General features: G+C 34.0%; 1 protein-coding gene across 6 annotated transcripts in view; it reads right to left on the bottom strand.

Moving 5' to 3' along the window:
- The window catches only part of KIF20B (kinesin family member 20B), a 75,457-nt gene that overhangs the window by 20,287 nt on the left and 34,531 nt on the right, over positions 1–20,639 (bottom strand). For all 6 annotated transcript variants that reach the window (XR_011997497.1, XM_025990555.2, XM_025990549.2 and 3 more), the window contains exons 19-22: positions 18,063–19,281; positions 17,586–17,724; positions 10,717–10,836; positions 8,622–8,682 (exon numbers count right to left, since the gene is read on the bottom strand). Coding sequence is in view for 5 of the 6 variants with exons in the window: in XM_025990555.2 (XP_025846340.2) it covers positions 8,622–8,682; positions 10,717–10,836; positions 17,586–17,724; positions 18,063–19,281 (1,539 nt within the window). In the remaining variant the exon portion in view is untranslated. The remainder of the gene's footprint in view (positions 1–8,621; positions 8,683–10,716; positions 10,837–17,585; positions 17,725–18,062; positions 19,282–20,639) is intronic.

The raw sequence follows: 20,639 nt of genomic DNA, 5'->3' as shown, positions 1-20,639 counted from the left end.
CAGTGTTAGTATTTTCAAGCCAAAAGCAAAACTTTCACTTCCTAAAAGCAAAAAGGGTCAATCTCAATTTGACTTTTTTTTTTTTAATCACTGATTTTTTTCTATAAAAATTTCCAAAGCCAAAAATTTACTTCTAGTATTTTTAAAACCAGCTCTTCAGGAATGACTGTGCTACTAGCCTTACCAAAATTGTCTCTGGCCCTTAAAAAATGATGACATTACAATAATGACTTATAAACAATTCCATTTTAATGCTACCTGCTGGAAAGAAGTAAAAAAAGGGAAAGATTACTTTGTTGCCTCGGTGATGGCTACATTTGAAGCAGGGCACATTTCAAACACCTCACCAAAACGATGTCAGAGGTAATAAACCTATAAATGCATATAGTTCAACCTCAGGTCACTAAACATTAAAAATTACAAAAATCTCAAAAAATGGCTCCTCAAGGTGCATATAAATAGCAAACTTAAAAAAAATAATAAAGACAAATTTAATAAATAAAAAATCGTACAAGTAATTTCAGTATTCTGTCCATTTACATAAGCTACCAGGAATGCTAATAAAACAGAATTCTTCCTATGATTAAAGGAGTCCTGGTATTATTATCTAAACTCCTTCTTTCAAAAAGCATGATTTCCAAATATATTCAAATTATACAATTAATAAAAATTTTTTCAAAGAATCCTTTTCTACCTTGTATTTTGCTCTACTCTAGAAGGCTAGAAAGAAAAAGGTTTAATTAATATCTTGTTATCAATTAGGAAAGTCTCAGAACACTAATGATAATTTCACTGACTATAACTATCCACCTATTACTTGAAAAGTAGGTGTAGTTTAAAAAAAAAAAAAAAAACAGAGAGAGAGAAAAAAAATTATTTATCAGTCCCTGCCTCCAAAATTTACATTTCATTTCAGGAAAGAATCAGAAATATGCAACAAATGAAACAAAATAAAATGGGATGCCTGGCTGGCTCAGTCAGTGCAGGGTGTGACTCTTGACCTTAGGTTTGTGGATTAGAGCTCACATTAGGTACAGAGATTACTTAAAAATAATATCTTTGGAGGCACTTCGGTGGCTCAGTGAGTTAAGCATCCAACTCTTGATTTCAGCTCATGACGGCTGTGGAAACAAGCCCTGCCTTGGGGTCTGTGCTTAGCACGGGGTCTGCTTGTCCCATTCCCTCTGCTCACCCCACCAACTTGCCCCTCTTCATACTTGCATGTGATTTCTTTTTCTCCAAAAATAAATAAATATTTTAAAAAATAAAGTAATAAAAATAAAATCTTAAAAAAAAATAAGGCAACAACATAAAGACAATGAGACAGATACCTCTTCACTACTATCTAAAGATAGTAAAATAAAATAAAAATAGCTATGAGCTACTACAGCTAAATAAAGGACTGTCATATGAACCAGCAATCAAGTGCATAACATTCAGGGTAGAAGATCACTGAGAGCTATAGAGTCCCAGGAAGAGATCAAGGAGGAAAGGCTTCAACATAGCATTTGAGAACAGGGGATGCCTGGGTGGCTCAGCGATTAAGCATCTGCCTTAGTCTCAGCACGTAATCCTGGAGTCCCAGGATTGAGTCCCACATCAGGCTCCTTGTGGGGAGCCTGCTTCTCCCTCTGCCTGTGTCTCTGCCTCTCTTTTTCTGTGTCTCTCATGAACAAATAAAATCTTAAAAAAAAAAAATTTTTGAGAACAGGAAAGAAGTGGAAAAAAGAGACAACACATAAGCTAAGGACAGAAATAAATAGGTCATGTAAAACCCCAGATAAGAAATACTTAAGTTGAGATTTATTTCAGAATTATTACTGTACTGGATGTATATAAAACAACTACAGAAGCCTGAAACCACATGATACCATTTTCACATATCGCATTGGCAATAAATTTAAAGTTTGGCAACACCTAATACTGGCAAAAAATAGGGGCGAATGGGCATCTTACACACTATTTTAATGTGAACATAAACTAATATAACAACTTTGGGGGGATCCCTAGGTGGCTCAGCGTTTTGGTGCCTGCCTTTGGCTCAGGGCGTGATCCTGGAGTCCCACATCGGGCTTCCTGCATGGAGCCTGCTTCTCCTCTGTGTCTCTGCCTCTCTCTCTCTGTGTGTGTGTGTCTCTTATGAATAAATAAATAAAATCTTAAAAAAAAAAAAGAACTTTAGGGAGCAATTTAGCAATACTTATCAAAATTTTAATACACCATTCGGTGTATTAATACACTGCTAGATTTCCCCCCCCCACAAATATATTTACAAGTGTGCACAAAGACTCTTACACAAAATTATTCACAGTAGTTCATGCTAATGTCTAGAATAACAAAAAAACCATATCTAAAATAACCAGAAATTTTTTTTTCATCAAAAGAGGTCCTATTAACTGGAGAGTAGATGATAAAATGTGCTGATTTTCTTAGATATAATGATATTGTATTTTATTATGCAAGGTAAGTACTTAGTTTACAAACTTCATGATAAAGTATAAAGTATCACTGTCTGCAAGTATCTTTTAAGCCGCTCAGTTTTATACAAACATATTAGAAAGAGACAGAGATGAAAATATGGGAAAATACTTGAAAATACTGAATCTATTAAAAAGTATTCAGATGATCTTTATATTGACTTTATTTGTTCACAAATACTTCTTTCTTAATTAAAATTTGAGAAAAATAGGAAAGTTGGAATCATCATTCCAACTTTAAAAGCAACTAACATAGTACCTTAAATTAGCATATAATTTTGTCTCTACTGGACTTTGAAATTATGTTTCACTTGTGATCAACACCATGTCTTTAGTCAAAGGAAGGACTCCATTTCTGGCAACAATGTATATTAGACTCAGTTTTATCTCCTCTATCCGAATCAATTTTGTTACATTTTCTTAAGGATTTCTTTTAAGGGAATAATATTTTCTTTTCCCATTTATAAAAAAGATATTAAATAAATTATGATGTATTGATATCATTAAATGAAATATTATTCAGGCTTTTAAAAGAAGGGTTAAAAGGGGAAAAAGATAAAGTAGTTCTGTGTGTGAATATATGGAAAAATTTCTCAAAATTTCCCAAATATGTAGAAACTTCTTTGATCTTTTTTTAAAAACTTCATTTATTTGAGAGAGAGAAGGAGAGCATAAGCAGAGAAGGAGGAGCAGCGGGAAAAGGAGAAGCAGACTCCCTGCTGAGCAGAGAGCCTGACATGGAGCTCAAATCCAGGATCCTGGGATTATGACCTAAGCCAAAGGCATTCACTTAACTGACAGAGCCACCCAGACACCCTGAAACTTGTTTCAGATAGGGATTTCCTCTGGGGTCTTATTTGTCTTCTTTATCACAGAAATAGAGGCAAAATAAAGCAGATCACAACAGGGAACAAATTAGTCTGGATAGAGCAGAAAAGTTATATTAGGCTAGAAAACCATAAGGTAGATGATGGAAGTTTATTATGTAGGCAGTATAAAAGAATTAAAAACTTTTAATAGGAAAATGACACAATGAAAGAAGAGTTTTTTAAAAATTTAATCTAGGGATGTCTGGGTGGCTCAGCAGTTGAGCATCTGTCTTCGGCTCAGGGCATGATCCCAGTCCCGGGATCAAGGCCCACATCAGGCTCCCTGTGAGGAACCTGCTTCTCCCTCTGTGTCTCTGCCTCTCTCTGTGTGTCTCTCATGAATAAATAAATAAAATCTTTTAAAAAAATTTTAATCTACTCATGTTGCTATACAAGAGAGTGAATATAACATCTAGCCTGGCAATCAGATAGGACAAGTAAGGTGAGTCACTAGGAAAAGGTAACAGAATTTGCATAATAGAACTGAGGGTAAGGGGAAATAGTATTATTTACAGTCTAAAACCAAGGGTAGGCAAATATTTTCTGCAAAGTCAGATAATTATTATTTTAAGACCTATCAGAACTATTTACCTCTGCCACTGTAATGTGAAAGCAGCCAGACAATACAAAAGAGAATGTGTTGCTATGTTCCAATAAAACTTTACTCGCAAAATTAGGCAGTAAACTGGATTTGGTCAGAAGGCTGTCATTTGCTAAACCCTGGTCTAAACAATGGAAATAACAGACATCAGTAGTAGAAAGATCCAGAAAAATAAGGCAATTTAAAAAAAAATAAGGCAATTTTAGCAGAAAGAGACACTCAGGTGCAAAATTTAACAAGACTTCAAAACCACTCAGCATAAAAAAATTGTAGACCAATTACCTGTATGAAAATAGTCAAAAAACCTCAAAAGAATACTAACAAACTAAACCCAGCAACTTATAAAAAGCATCATACACGATGACTAAGTGGGATTTGTCCTTGACATGCAAGTTTAGTTCAACATACGAAAATCGATCGTATGCACCTTATTAATAAAGAACAAAACCACATGACTGTCTCAATGGATAGAGTATAACACACTGGACAAAATTCAACACATTTTAATGATAAAAACATTCAACAGACTAGGAACAGAAAGGAAGGACTTTCCTCAACCTGATAAGAAGCATCTATAAAAACCCCATACTTAATACACATAATGGTGAAAGAATGAAAACTTTCCCCCTAAGATCAGAAATAAGACATTAAAAATGTCCAGTCTCACCACTTCTACTTAACAGTATTCTGGAGGTTTTAGCCAGAGCATTTAGATAAGAACAAGAAATAAAACGCAAACAGAGGGACGCCTGGATGGCTCAACAGTTGAGCATCTGTCTTAGGCTCAGGTCCTGATCCCAGGATCCAGGATTGAGTCCCACATCAGGCTCCTTGTGGGGAGCCTACTTCTCCCTCTGCCTATGTCTCTGCCTCTCTCTCTGTGTGTCATAAATAAATAAATAAACAAACAAACAAATAAATAAATAAAATCTTTAAAAAATTAAAAAAGACAAACAGAATAGAAAGGAAGAAGTAAAACTATATTTGCAAATAACAAGATACTTTATATATAAGAAAATCTTATTAGAGTTCATAAATTAGTTCAGCAAGTTTACAAGATACAAGATAAATATAATTAAATCTATGTATTTCTATATAATAGCAACTTAACAATCCAAAAAAATGGTATTAAGGAAACAATTCCATTTTTAACAGTGTCATAAAGACTTAAATACTCAGAAATAAACAAAAGAGGTACAAAATTTATACAGTGAAAGGAATTATAGAAGGTTTAGCTAAATGAAGATATTCCGTGGTTAATATTGTTTGGCTAGCAATTTCCCCAAACAGATTCTCAGATTTAAGACAATCTCCATTAAAATTCCAGCTGGCTTTTTTGCAGAGAATGATAAGCTGATCCTAAAATTTCTGTGGAAATGCAATGAACCCAAAGTAGCCAAAACAATCTTGCAAAAAAACAAAAGTGGGAAAAACCAAACTTTCCAATTTCAGAACTTACTATAAAATTACAGTATCAATATAGTGTGTTACTGGCATTGAAAGTTCAGAAATAAACCTTTACATTTATGGTCAACTGATTTTCAACAAAAGTGCAAAAACAATCAATGTAATAGGAGAAAGCACAATTTTTTCAAAAAATGGTACTAGACAACTGCTTCTCCATATGCAAAATAATTTAGACACCTACCTCACAAAATATACAAAATTATATGCAAGTAGATTAATTCAAAAGGAATCAAAGATCTAAATATAAGAGCTAAAATTATAAAACTCTTAGAAGAAAACCTAAATGACTTTGGCTTCAGCAATGGTTTTTAGACATGACACCTAAAATACAATCAACTGAAACAGATAAATTGGACTTCGTGAAAATTAAAAACTTTTATGCATCAAAGGACAAATCAAGGAAGTGAAAAACCACCCACAAAATGGGATAAAACATTTGCAAATCTGTCTGCTAAGTCACATATCCAGAATATATAAAAAACTCTTACAACTCCGTAATAACAAGAGAAATAACCCAGCTGAAACATGGGCAAAGGACTTCAATTTCTCAAAGAAGATACATAAATGGACTATAGCACAATATGCTCAATATCATTAGTCATTAGAGAAATGCAAATCAAAGCCACAATGACATATTGCTTTATACCCAGAAGTATGTTAGGCTAAAAAGTAGCCTCCCAAAATTCATGCCCATCCACTATGAATATGATCTTATTTGGAAATAGGATACTTGCAGATACAATCAAATTAAGAATAAGGTCACTTACAGTGGGCCCTAAATCTAATACGACTGGTCTCCTTGCAAGAAGAGGGAAATTTGGACAGAGACACAAGGAGAAGACAGCAATATACACACATCCAAAAGAAAGATGGCCATGTTAAAACAAAGACAGACTGGAGTCACGCTGCCATAAGCCAAGGAATACAAAGGACTGCCATCAACCACTAGAAATTTGAAGAGACAAGGAAAGATTCTTCCCCAGAATCTTCAAAGAAAGCATAGCCTGCCCTGTCAATACCTTTATTTTGGATTTCTAGCTTTTAGGACTGTGCGAGAACTTCCATTGTTTTAAGCACCGAGTTCATGGTACTTTGCTACAGCAACCCTAGGAAGCTAATATAAGATAGCTATAATTTTCTTAAATGAAAAATAACAAGGGTTGGCAATGTGCAGAGACACCAGAGCCTTCAGTATAGCCACTGGGGGAAAATGTTCTTCAAAAAGTTAAACACAGAGCTATCATAGAACCCAGTAGTTCCACTCCTGGATCCCCAAGAGAACTGAAAACATATGTTCACCCCAAAATTTGTACACAAATAGTCATAAAAGTCAACAAGGACAAGTAATCCAAATGTTCATCAACTGATAACATAAATAAAATGTGCTACATTCATTATAATGAAGTATTCTTCAGCCATGAAAAGGAATTAAGTATTAATACATGCTACAGTATGGATGAAACTTGAAAACATAATGCTAAATGAAAGAAGTTAGGCACAAAAAGCCATATATTATATGTACCAACTTAGACGAAATGCCTGCAAAAGGCAAATCCAGAGACAGAAAGCAGATCAGTAGTTGACAGGGACTGAGGAGTGATAGCTAAATGGGTACAAGGTTTCTTTCTGGGGTGATGAAAATGTTCTGGAATTAGACAGTGATAGTGATTGTACAACCTTGTGAATATACTAAAATGCACTAAACTGTACACTTTTAAAAGATAATTATGTATTATATCTCCATTAAAAAAGATTTTAAACTAAGACATCTAAGTAAATGGTATTCAGTGTTTAAACAGAAATATAGAGGCAGAACTGAAAACGCATTTGTTTGTTGTGTCTCGTGCATAACTGAAATCACAGAAGCAAATGGACTTTCCAGCAAGAAAAATAAAGAAAAAAAAAAAGAAAATAATGTCTTAATCAGGAAAGTTGCCAAAGTAGCTGAAAGAGATAGGCAATAACTGGTACAGAACAGATCACAAGAGTTGAGACAAGTTTCAAAGAGGGGGAAGCTATACATTACCATTTTATTTAGGAAAAAAATATATTCACACGCAATAAACGCTGTGTAAAAAATGAAAATGAGAAAAAGGAAGAGGGTGGACAACTATGTTAAAATAATATAACAAAGGAAAAGAGGGATTGCAAAAAGTTAATAGATTTGAAAATATGCAGGTTACAAGTGACTTGAGAGCAAGTTTCAAGAGCATGGAGAAGATAGAAGCCAAATTAAAGTAGTCAAAGTTCTCGATATCTGGCCCAGAGAGGAAAAATTAAAATACGATAGAAACTTTATCTTGGTCCAAGGGCATGCATTTTCAGAACCACTAAGATCTGTTCACATTTGCCAACAATGACAAAGGAACCAAAAGTAAAGAAAACCCCTAAAAAGATTATGGAAATAGAAAATGTTAAGGGACAAAAGCCTAAAAGAAAAGCAAGAGAAAATAGGACAGTGTGCAGAGACACACACACACACATACACACTCAAGTTATTGATCCAAGTAAATCCCACAAATGTCCAAGTCATCTAAACAAGCAATAACCTGGTTGTCCTACCTCTTTCTTTTTAGTTGACCAAGTACAAACAGTACAAATTAGTGACGAGAATCTGAAACTTAAGAGTGAAATAGACCTAGATTCAAATTCCAGCTCTACTTACTCACACAACCAAGAGATTAAGGGGTGAGCGAGGAAGAGGAGACAAATGTACTATGAAAAGAAAGATGTATGTATCATCTACAAAGGTAATTTTATATTTTGAATTTAAAAATCAAAATTTGAGTAAGAAAGGTATAATTCAACACATAAGATTTGAATCTAAAGTATTTAATGGTTCTTAAACACTTTTTTAAAATACTTTAATTTTAAAGATGTTTTACCGGACATATACATTCTTACACAATTTTGTCTAGAAATCTAGTCCATTCATTGTGACCAATATAACCATTTTTATTTTTCACAAAATATTGGGCATTACTTAAAATCAGTATTCCTTTAACTGAATGTTTTATTTTTCTAAGAATAAACCTTATGTTGACGAGTCACTCATTAGAATCAATTTTTTTTTTTCCTTTTCTCTTTCGATAAAGTTCCATCTTATGTTGACCTTACAATTTTCAAAGGAAAATGTTAACTCAGTTATTACTGCAACTACCTATTTTGCAGTTATTTTAGTACTGGAAATAGAGGTTTGTTCCTGACCTTTACACACTCTCTCATACTGCTGTATAGCTTCTTCCACATTCTGATTACTTAACTGCTCCTGCAAAATGGAAGAACATGAGTTAAATGCAAATGTAACTAAAATGCACAGCAATATTTAATAGTGGGACTTGAAAACTGGATCCAATGTTGGGTCTGAACTCTTGTCTCCTACAAAGCTGACTACTCGTCTCATGCTTCCAAGTTTCCTTTGCCTTGGACAAAAGGGCAGGGTGAAAAACAAAACTTGATACTTTTAATCTACCTCAAAGTTACTGCCCATTTTATTTACCCAATGTTTTAAGCTACCATGTTCTCTTACACAACACAAAAAAGCAAAAATGAGGAAATGGAGGCTCATTATGAATTTAACATAGGGGAAACAGGAAAGCCATAAAACAAAGCTCTCTATCAATAAACTTAAAGGACAGGAAAAATAGGGTCCTCCATCTCCTCTATGTAGAAAGTAGCTGGGAAATTTGAAAAAATAACAGGAGCCACAAGAGGCAAGAGTATATTACGGGCACTGGAAATCCTCCAATTCCAGTTTTAACCTATCAGGTAATCCAACCTTTACTGCCTATCTCACTTAATATCAGCACTATCTCTATATGTGCTGATTGAATTGGAATGAATCATTACAGAACCTGGAAATCTCTGAAACGTATTAAGTACAGACTGCCTTATTTAGATTCAGTTAAAAATTAAAATGTGTTTGCACCTGAATACTCATTAGTTTGCTTCATTTAAAATCCAACATGCAAATACAATAAATCCATTAATTGTAGCCCAATCCATTTAATTAATGTCAAGCAAAATATAACCACTTACAAAGAGATTTTGTTTTTAGGTGTCCTTTTGAAAAATAATTTATAAGACGTTAACTTCACTTTTTTACTTTTTATTTTGAAATAATTTGAAATTTACATTAGAATTGCAAAGACAGCAGACATTTCCTGAATAAGCTCTACTTAGCTTCCCCTAATGTTAACTATTACCACGGTACATTTATTTAAAAATCAAGAAACACTGGACTGAAAAATGAGTTAAATCTCCATGTTCTATTATTTAAAATATGGAAAAAATCATCTTTGTATGAAAAAAGGAAACTAGCACTGGTATAATAATATTAACAACACTACAGACTGTATTTTGATTTCACCAGTTTCCAGTGATCTCCCTTTTCACTCTTCTAGGATCCCATAGAGGATACAGGACTGCATTTATTAATCTTGTCCCCTTAGTCTCCTCCAATCTATGAGAAGTCCTTGGTAGTCCTTTTCTTTTATGACCTTGACACTTTTTACTGGTTGGATATTTTGTACAATATCTTCAAGTCTGGATTTGTCTGATGTTGTCTCATAATTAGACTGAGGTTATACATTTCGGGAAAGAGATAAGAGATGTGCCCTTCTAGTAACATCAAATCAGTAAAGTACATGGTATCAACATGACTTACTACTGGTGATGGTATTCTTGAACACCTGGTTAAGGTAGGGTCTGCCAGGTTTCTCTACTGTAGAGACACTAATTTTTTCTTTCTATACTCTATTCATTAAAAGCAAATCACTACAACTTTAATTTTTTAAAATATTTTATTTATTTATTTGAGAGAGAGAAAGAAAGAGGAGGAGGGGCAGTGGGAGAAGCAGACTCCCCACTGAGCAGGGACCCCAATGTAGGGCTCGATCCCAGGGATCATGATCAAAGCCAAAGGCAGACACTTAACTGACTGACCCACCCAGGCACACTAATAATTAGTATTTAAATTCCAGAAATTGTCAAAAGAGAATTTGTTATAATGAACTGATACACTGGGGTGCCTGGGTGGCTCAGCTGGTTAAGTGTCTGACTCTCGATTATGACTTAGGTCATGACCTCAGGACCATGAAATGGAGCCCAGCATAGGGCTCCATGCTCAGTGGGGAATCTATTTGAGATTCTCTCTCTCCCTCTCCCTTTACCCCCTCTCCCGTTTGCACACTCTCTCTAAAACAAATAAATAAAATCTTAAAAAAAAAAACCTGATAACATTTATACACTAAAATAAACCAACAGAATCTACTTAAAGTATTTTCAAAAACAAAACTGTTACCTTGAGTTGCTGAATGGTTCGCTGTTTGATATCTATTTCCTGAGAACACTGGTTTTTCTTTTTCTCCAGTTCATTAACTTTAATCCTCAGTAATTTCTCCTCATCACGCATTACAGATACCTAAAAGTAATGTTCATAAAACAAAATTTTTTTTTTAAGATTTTATTTATTTATTCTTGAGAGATAGAAGGAGAGACAGAGCCAGAGACACAGGCAGAGACAGAGCCAGAGACACAGGCAGAGGGAGAAGCAGGCTCCATGCACCGAGAGCCCGACGTGGGATTCGATCCCGGGTCTCCAGGACCACGCCCTGGGCCAAAGGCAGGCGCCAAACCGTTGCGCCACCCAGGGATCCCAAACAAAATATTTTTTAAAATACTGTTTTTTGTTGTTTAAAATTCATGGTCAGTGGTTCAGTGATTCACAGCCTTTAAAACCCATTGGAAAAGTTATAGATTCTAACATACTATATGACATGGCTTCAAAGTATCAGAAAAAAATTTAATATACTAAAGAAGAATGCATATGAAAAGATTACTTTCTTCTCATAATATTTTAAGACTCTAAAACTCTGTAAGTGCTCTCAAAAAAGAATCAACACAGCACTTTGCAATAGCAAAATCAATTTCACAGAAAAATCAATAGAGATAGTCTAAGAGGAAAATACTGGCTCAGATTTCCAAGGGTTATTGAGTAATGTGATCCAGTAATACAAGAAATACTTTAAGAGCTAATAATGGCCCATAGAGGATGAAAATGGAACAGTTAAAAGATCAAAAGTTATCCACGCATGTGAAGGTCAATTGATTTTTTGACATTACTGGTAACCTAGTTCTACAAACTTGCTAAAGAAATCAAAACCACTATGAACTAGCATGTAAATCTTCACCCAAAGAAAAAAAAAAAAAAAGATAATTTATGAAAAGCCAATCTCTATTATACCAATCCCAGAGATTTCATAAAATTGAAAAATTTCTCCTTTATAAAAACCATGGAAAAAAACATACTAATAGTAGCTCTGAGTGATTTGGTTTCAGGGAATTTTTACATTCCTTTTTAGGTTTTCTAAATGTTCCAAATTTACTATAATAAATATACATTTCCTTTATAATCATACAATAAGAATATTTATTTTTATCTTATTTTGTTTAAAAATGTGGAACTTGAGACACCTGGGTGGCTCAGTGGTTTAGCATCTACCTTTGGCCCAGGGCGTGATCCTGGGGTCCTGGGTTCAAGTCTCACATCAGGCTCCCTGTATGGCGCCTGCTTCTCCCTCTACCTATGTCTCTGTCTCTATGTCTTTCATGAATAAATAAATAAAATCTTTTTTAAAATAAATAAAAAATGTGGGACTTGTAGTAATAAACACCAATCTTACCAATTTTACAGCTATAAACTGTTAGCCTATAATAAATAAAGACCACCTTAAGTTTCCATCCTGGCTCTACCATTTACTAGCTAAGTGAACTTGGACAGGTTATATCTCTCAATACGTGTTTCCTTATCCAGAAATTTTAAGTTAAAAACAATGACTATCCCTAATATTTGAGAATTCAATGAGATGTTTTATATAGCTCAGCATTAATGACCCAGAATAAGCTGCTATTATTACTGTTGTTGTTAGCAGTCCTAGCACTGACATTACACATTATTTTGAAAAAGAGAAAACACTCTTTATAGCCATCATTAGAGTAACAGTGGTGATCTATACATTAAAACATAACTTAAAAAGAGATGCCCCTATAAAAAGTGGCACAAAAGAAATCTCAAACAGAATTAAAAAGCAATTAGTTATATACAGATGATCCCGTTTATAAAAACTTAGATACATATATTGTTAAATACAACATAATATATGTATCTAATTAGATACATATGTACCTAATATACAATGTTAAATACAATGTAACACATGTATCTAAATAATTACTATACATACTTGTACGTTTTCTTGATCTAAAAGTGTGTTTTAGGGCACCTGGGAGGCTCAGTTAGTTAAGCAACTGCCTTTAGCTCCGGTCATGATCCCAGGGTCCTGGGGTCTAGCCCAGCATCAGGCTCCCTTCTCAGCAGGTGCTCAGAAATCAAGGTGCTCAGAAATAGTACTTAAACCAGGAAATCACATGCATAGAAAGTAAATAATCTGAATCTTCTAAGTGACAAGTGCTTTTCCAAATTATGCCACATTGCTTTGAATTTACTAATTTGACTAAGAATTTTCCTAGAACTAATTAGAGTTTAGGGCATCTTTACTGTCTTACATTTCTAATCTAATCTAGTCTATTTGTCACATGACTTGGAAACTTTCTGTATATAATTATAAGAAACAACATAGGTTTTTGCATTTTACTTATGATGGTATTGTTTGTATTTTCCCTCCATTGACTGAAAACTTTGTTACATTTCCCTTATTATAATGAATACAGATTCATTGTAAGAAATCAATAAATGCAACAAGTACAGCTTTTAAAAAGTTACCTGTGTTATATATTTTGATTTACTTAGGTAAATCAAAATATATAACAATATTTTATATATCTCCTTGCCGTCTATATTTTAATACAAACATTTCACAAAGTTTTAATCTTACTATATACACTTTACTCTTGAACAATGTGGAGGTTAGGGGTGTAGATCCCCTGTGCAGTCGAAAATCCATTAATTACCTTTGACTCCCCCAAAACCTAACTAATTGCCTACTGTTGACCAGATGCTTTATCAATAATATAATTGAAGTCGATTTAACATATTTTGTATGCAAAATGTGTTATATACTATTACAATAAAGTGAGCTATGGGATCCCTGGGTGGCGCAGCGGTTTGGCGCCTGCCTTTGGCCCAGGGCGCGATCCTGGAGACCCGGGATCGAATCCCACGTCGGGCTCCCAGTGCATGGAGCCTGCTTCTCCCTCTGCCTGTGTCTCTGCCTCTCTCTCTATCTCTCTGTGACTATCATAAATAAATAAAAATTAAAAAAAAAATTTAAAAAAAAAAAAAAAACCAATAAAGTGAGCTATAGAAAAGAAGTGGACCTGCACAGTTCAAACCATCTTGTTCATGGATCAATGGTATATAACATTGGGTCCACCTTCTATTAACATTATAACACAAGCACTTTCCCATATCATCATAAAAGCTTAGTTCTTAACCTATACTTAAATCAGAATCCTGATAAACATACTGATGATTAAGAACTTTATAAATTGCAATGATAAAAAAAATTACAAATACAATTTGTACATCTCTACAAATCACTATAAATGAAGCAACAAAACTCAGGCCAAAGCTTCCACCACAGTGCTGACAGGCAAAAAAAAAGAACTTCTACTCACAAAAAAATGCAGAGGGGTACTAGACCTACAACAAGAGCTTCTTTCCTCTTCCTTTTCTTTTCTTTTTTTTTTTTTTTTCCTTTTCTATAGTATATAGGCCTAATAGTCACAAAATACTCCTTATTTAATCAGAAAAGTTCATACCCATTCTAACTTTTTCATTCATTTTTAATTTATATTAACGCTATCTATTGTGGACATTTTATGTTAAATGAGAAATTGTTCCAGAACTTCAATTTCAAGTAGGTTAGAATAAACTAATGAACCTTCTATTGAAAAACAGATTGCTGCTGGGGCGCCTGGTGGGTCAAGGGTTAAGCATCTGCCTTCAACTCAGGTCATGATCTCAGGCAGAGTTGGGCTCCCTGCTCAGCAGGGAGTCTGTTTCTCAGTCTCTCTCCCCTTCCCCTCACACGTGTGCCCTATCGCATTGGTGCTCTATCGAGCTCTCTTAAATCTTAAAAACAAAATGCTGGATGAAAAAAATATTTAATCCTTTTAAATGCACTGAAGAACTAGCAAAAACAGTAAAAATTATAGAAGCAAAAACTGAAAATAAGAATCACAGAAGTAAGTAGAGCACTGACAGATGCTGGCCTTTGAGTACATTTAAAGAATGAATTGGTCTGGTTTTCAAAAGAACAGTAAAAAATAAACCCATGAAAATAAAAAGCTTCAATCATCCAAAGACAATACAGAAACCAGAAGATATTTGTAACACATTTAACTGACAAAGAAACAAATCAAGAATAAAGATGCCCTACACACTAATAAAAATTTTTTAAAAAGGGACAGCACAATTAAAATATGAACAAACTATTTCGAGGGGTGGAAACCAGAATAGATAAATAGCCAATAAAAATATGAATAGGTGCTGTATTTCATTAGTAATCAGAGGAATTCAATTTCAAATGACAAGGAGACACCCCTTCACATCCTCTGATGAAGCAATTCCACCTCCTGGGATATAAACTCTTGCACAAGTATACCCACAAGCATGTATAAGAAAGGAATGCTGTTTCTAAGAGCAAAGAAAGGAAAAAAACCCAAATGATCAACAGGCAAATAGATAAATAAATCACAGAATGTCACACAGGGGTGTATTATACAGAAGTGAAAGTGATTTTACAACTATACATAAATCAATCTCAGGAGTATGTGACAAATAGTCTCAGAAAAATACAATTTACTGTTTAGAAATAAAAAGTAGATATGACTTTATATTTTTAGGTTAGAGAAAGATAAACACAAAATATTCAATGTAATAACTTCTATGGAGGTAGGAAACCCTAGCAGGGATGGGGTCCACAAGCATTTGCTGTATCAATTTCTTCAGACCTTACACATTTAAGTATTCTTTTTACTATTTTTTTTAAGATTTTATTTATTTATTCATGAGAGACACAGAGAGAGAGAGAGAGAGAGAGAGAGAGAGTGAGAGAGAGAGAGAGAGAGAGAGAGGCAGAGAAACAGGCAGAGGGAGAAGCAGGCTCCATGCAGGGAGCCTGACATAGAACTCAATCCCGAGGCTCCAGGATCACACCCTGGGCTGAAGGCAGCGCTAAACTGCTGAGCCACCTGAGCTGCCCTAAGTATTCCTTTTTAATTAACTCAGGGCAATAATAAAAAATAATTCTTTAAAACTGTTCCAGCTTTTAGAAAAAGTCTAAGTACAAGACAAAATCAAGAAATCATAGTAAAAAATTAATAAATTTAAACTCATGAAAATAAAAATTTGCTCTAAACAAAAAAGAACCTTATTGAACGAAGAGGTCTGCAATTCAAATCCTTAAAAAGGCGAATTTCTTGAATACGTAATAAGCCAAACTAATTTAAAAACAAAACAAAAATCAATAACCCAAATTTAAAAAGCCAAAGATATGAATACACAGCTCACAGAAAAATACAAATGGCTTTTAAACAAAAAGATCCTTACTCATAATTAGAAAAATGCAAATCAGAATTATACTGAGATATGTACTCTTTACCTGTCAAATTAGAAATATCAAAAAGTGGGACACCTGGGTAGCTCAGTGGTTAAGCATCTGCCTTTTGGCTCAGGGCGGGATCCTGGAGTACCGGGATCGAGTCCCACATCCAGCTCCCTGCACAGAGCCTGCTTCTCCCACTGCCTATGTCTCTGCCTCTCTCTCTGTGTCTCTCATGAATGAATGAATGAATGAATGAATGAATGAACAAATAAATAAATAACATCTTTAAAAAAAAAGAAATATCAGAAAGTATGACAAAATGCTATTTTGTGGATAGAGTGGAAAAAATACTCTTATTCTCATATGTTACTTCCAGCTTATAAACTGGCATAAAGAGCATAATAAATATCAAAATTACAATGTACAAACCAGTGACCCATAAATTCTACTCATGGAATGACTTATAAATGTTCAAATGATTTTGCTACATAAGCTCAGATGATGAAATTATCTGAATTGTCCAACAATACAGGACCAATTAACTAATGGTAAATATAATTTTGTAGTCATAAAATAGCTCATTTAACTATTGTTACCCTGATATGACAGCTAAGACACACTATTAAGTAAAAAAAAAAACTAAGATTCACAGCAGTGTTTACAGGATGTTTTCATTTTTTCACAAGAAGAGAAAAAAGAACACAAAGAGGAAGAAGTAAAAAGAAAGTAACCTGTGTCATTTGATGACTTGAAGAGAAACTTGATGGCTGGGAGGGTTAGGACAGAGTTTTTTTCTCATTGTATATACTTTTGTATATTTTGCATTTGGAATCAGTGATTGTATTTCAAATCTATTTTAAAATTAAAGTATGATAAAAATTGTTACAACTATACTGCATACTCTCATGAATATTATCTGCAAACAAAGTTTGCTTTTTACTTTTCGGGGGGAATTCAACTTAGAAGTCCTTAAAAGGAAAAAAAAAGGATTCTAATCCTACATGAGGTACATTTCTTTTTTTGAAATTTATAAAGTTTTTTATTTTAATTCCAGTAGTTAACATAAAGTGTTACAATAGTTTCAGTGATTCAACATTTCTATACATTACTCAGTGCCCATCATGATAAGTGTACTCTTAATCCATCACCTATTTTACTCATACCCGCACCAACCTTCCCCACATATTTTTCTTAATGTTGGACATTCCTCACTTTGTTTAAGCTGGCTAAATTTTCTTTTGTGAAATACAGCATTCTCATCATTTTAAAAAAATTTATGGAGTTGATAAATGTTGTTTAATTCTAAAATCAGTGTCTAAAAATTGTGCTATATAGGGATAGGACGCCTGGGTGGCTCAGAGGTTTAGCACCGCCTTCGGCCCAGGGCGTGATCCTGGAGACCCGGGATCGAGTCCTGCGTCGGGCTCCCTGCATGGAGCCTGCTTCTCCCTCTGCCTGTGTCTCTGCCTCTCTGTGTGTGTGTGTGTGTGTGTCTCATGAATAAATAAATAAATCTTTAAAAAAAATAAAATAAAAAATGTGCTATATAATGAAAACAATATTTGTTATTTAAACTGGCCATGCAACTTTTAAATAAACCTACCTCTTTCTGTACTTGCTCAATCTGTTTTTTGGCATCAGCGAGTTTCTCTTTCAGCTCAGCATAATCTTCTTCCTTCCTCTGAAGATCTGCTTTTAGATTCTGTGTAAGAGCAGAGCTTGCAGATAGCTCCTCTTTCAACCTAAAGAACAAATCATTTTTCTATAATGACACACTACAAATCACATAGGATCATACATGTGAGCTAGTAACAATCTACAAAATTCTATATTTTCACAAACTTGGAATATCTTATTAATGAATGAGTCCTTTGGAGAGGATTTCATGTGATTTTATAAACAGATTTTTGCATATAACTTTTGGTTCCAAGGGTTTAGTTGAACTAAGATCTTTACTCTTCAAACATGCTATATTTTACTAAATTAATTTATATCCACCTAAATTATTTAAAAGCTAGAGGAAAATCAATAAAATGCACACTTTGCACATTTTTAAACATTTTAATAACATTTATCTTACTTCTCTGCTGTATGCCAGCTGGTTTCCTTTTCTTCTTCTTTTAACTTAAGTGAATGCTTTGCATCTTGCAAATTACTTGTTAATTGTGAGATTTCTTCTTTCAATTTGATTTCCCTTTCACTTAAATCTTTGGTGTTTTTGATAGAATCCTGAAGATTTGCTTGAAAATCCTCCAGATTTCTTTCTAGCTTTAAGATGATAGATTCCTTTTCCAAAATTTCTTGTTCTAACTTGGCTGAATGACTACATTCATCTTTGTGAGTTTCTAAGATTGCTTCAAGTTCCTTTATTTTCACCTTATAGCAAGTAATATCTTGTGTAAGTTCTGAAAGTGCTCTCTTCCCTTCAACTACGTGTTGTACTTGAACATCAAGAGAAGTGTTTTTTTCTTGCAATTCTTGTTTCAACTGCTGTATAAGATTTTCTTTTTCCTTTAGTAGGTCACCTTGATTTTTATTCTCCCTCTCCTCTATTTTTAGTCTATTGTTTTCATCCATACAACCTTTTAATTCTGCCTGTAATTTTTCAATTTGTTGTTCCAGTTCCTGGATCTGGTGACTTTTTTTGGAAGAGCCCTTTACAATTTCCTTACATTCTTCCCAAATGGCTTCAATACTAGAGTGAAAAGAACTTTTCCTACAGAGTTCTTGAGTACCATATTCTTTAACCTGCTTACTTACCAAATTATCATTATCTAAAAGGTGTTTATCCTCTTGGGAACCACTTGACAGATCCCTGAAATTAAGTAAATCTATGTTTGAGATCTGAGAAACTGAATCAAGCCTTCGTAGTTCATCTATTTTTGCTTGCATTAATTGTATTTGTGAAACATTGTTTGTGATGTTTCTCCTCGCAGTTTCTATCTCCTCTGACAATTTCACAATCTTTTCCTCCTGTTCTTGATTTATACCTCTCTGCACATGTAATTCAGAAATTGCATTATCATAATTCAACTGAATTTGCTGGACTTCTATACTTAAAGTAAAACTTTTTTTTTCAGAAAAAGAAAGTTCCTGCTGTAAGCTAATAATCTTTTTATTTAATTCTGCTTTTTCTTCCTTTTCATTTTTAAGTTCATTTTTAGCAGTAAGTAAACATGTTTTCAGCTCTTTATTATTTTCTTGTAAAATTCTAATGTCCTCATCTTCTGAAATGTTCTTTGGCATTTCTTCACTTTTCTTTTCATCTTCAGTGATAGCTGGACTAACATGTAGAGATCCTTTAAAAATAAGAAAATTGTTTATAAAAACAAAATTATTATTAATCTGTCAAACATCTAAAACCAAAAGTTACCATTTTAAGCCAATATTAAAACATACCAAAAATATGAAAGCAAACTTTTAATGTAGAACAAAAATAAGCCACAGAATGAGAAAAAAAAACAAAAAACAGGGACACCTGGGTGGCTCAGTGGTTGAGCATCTGCCTCTGGCTCAGGGCACAATCCAAGGTCAGGGGATCAAGTCTCACATCAGGCTCCTCATGCGGAGCCTGCTTCTCCCTCTGCCTATGTCTCAGCCTCTCTTTGTTTCTCATGATTAAATAAATAAAATCTTTTTAAAAAAATGAAAAAACAGGTTACAAAATACACACCTATATAAACCCATATAAGCCCATTTATGTAAAAACTACACAGTTCCTTCAATTAATGCAGAAAAAGCATTACCAGTTGTTTCTATTTTCTTTTAATAACTTCCAATATTCTTTCAATTTTTTTACTACAAATCTTTATCATTATGAGACAGAGGGGTGGGACACCTGGGTGGCTCAGTAGTTGAGCATCTGCCTTTGGCTTAGGCCTGATCCCAGGGTGCTGGGATTGAGTCCCAGATCGGGCTCCCCACAGGGAGCCTGCTTCTCCCTCTGCCTATGTATGTCTCTGCCTCTCTGTCTTTCATGATTAAATAAAATCTTTAAAAAAAAAAAAAAATGGGACAGAGGGAAGGAAATTAGATGAGACACCCCAAGGCAGAGATATTCCAAATCCTAAAGGTAATTTTAAAGCACAATTATAGTACAGATCTACTAAATGAATGATTTGAAAACTGAGTACATTATATTTTCACAGCTAAAATTAGGGGGTAAATGGTTGAAATTCTGGGAACTCTCATGCAGCCTTACCCTTCACTAGCTGTATAACTGTCAAACTCCTTAACCTTATGACCACTTCCTCAAATATAAAACAGAAACATCACCTATCTCAATTTCCATAGTATATATGCAAAAACAAACTTTATTAGTAAATCTTACTTTTTCAAATACAATCCATAATCATTTCCTTCACACAACTGTCTAAATGCTCCTATACAGCTATAATTTTACAATCCCCTTATGCAATTCTAAGATCTCTTTTCTTTAATACAGACTATTTTAAAAGCTCAGTAAGGTTTTATTATGTATAACTTATATTGTCTCCTCTGCCTCAAAGGGTATGGGGAAAAACATGCCCTTCCCTTTGTTGTAGAGCCCCACTTTCTTCAAAGCTGATGAGTGTATTTTTAAAGCTTTTATGTTTGTAGTTACATTTTCCTAATTTACTGCCTCAGGATTTGTAATTTAGTCTAAGGATTCCAGCTG

Source organism: Vulpes vulpes, chromosome 15 (assembly GCF_048418805.1).
Source record: "Vulpes vulpes isolate BD-2025 chromosome 15, VulVul3, whole genome shotgun sequence".
Taxonomy (NCBI): Eukaryota; Metazoa; Chordata; class Mammalia; order Carnivora; family Canidae; genus Vulpes; species Vulpes vulpes.
The sequence above is the reverse complement of the archived record's forward strand: the minus strand, read 5'-3'. Positions and strand labels throughout refer to the sequence as shown.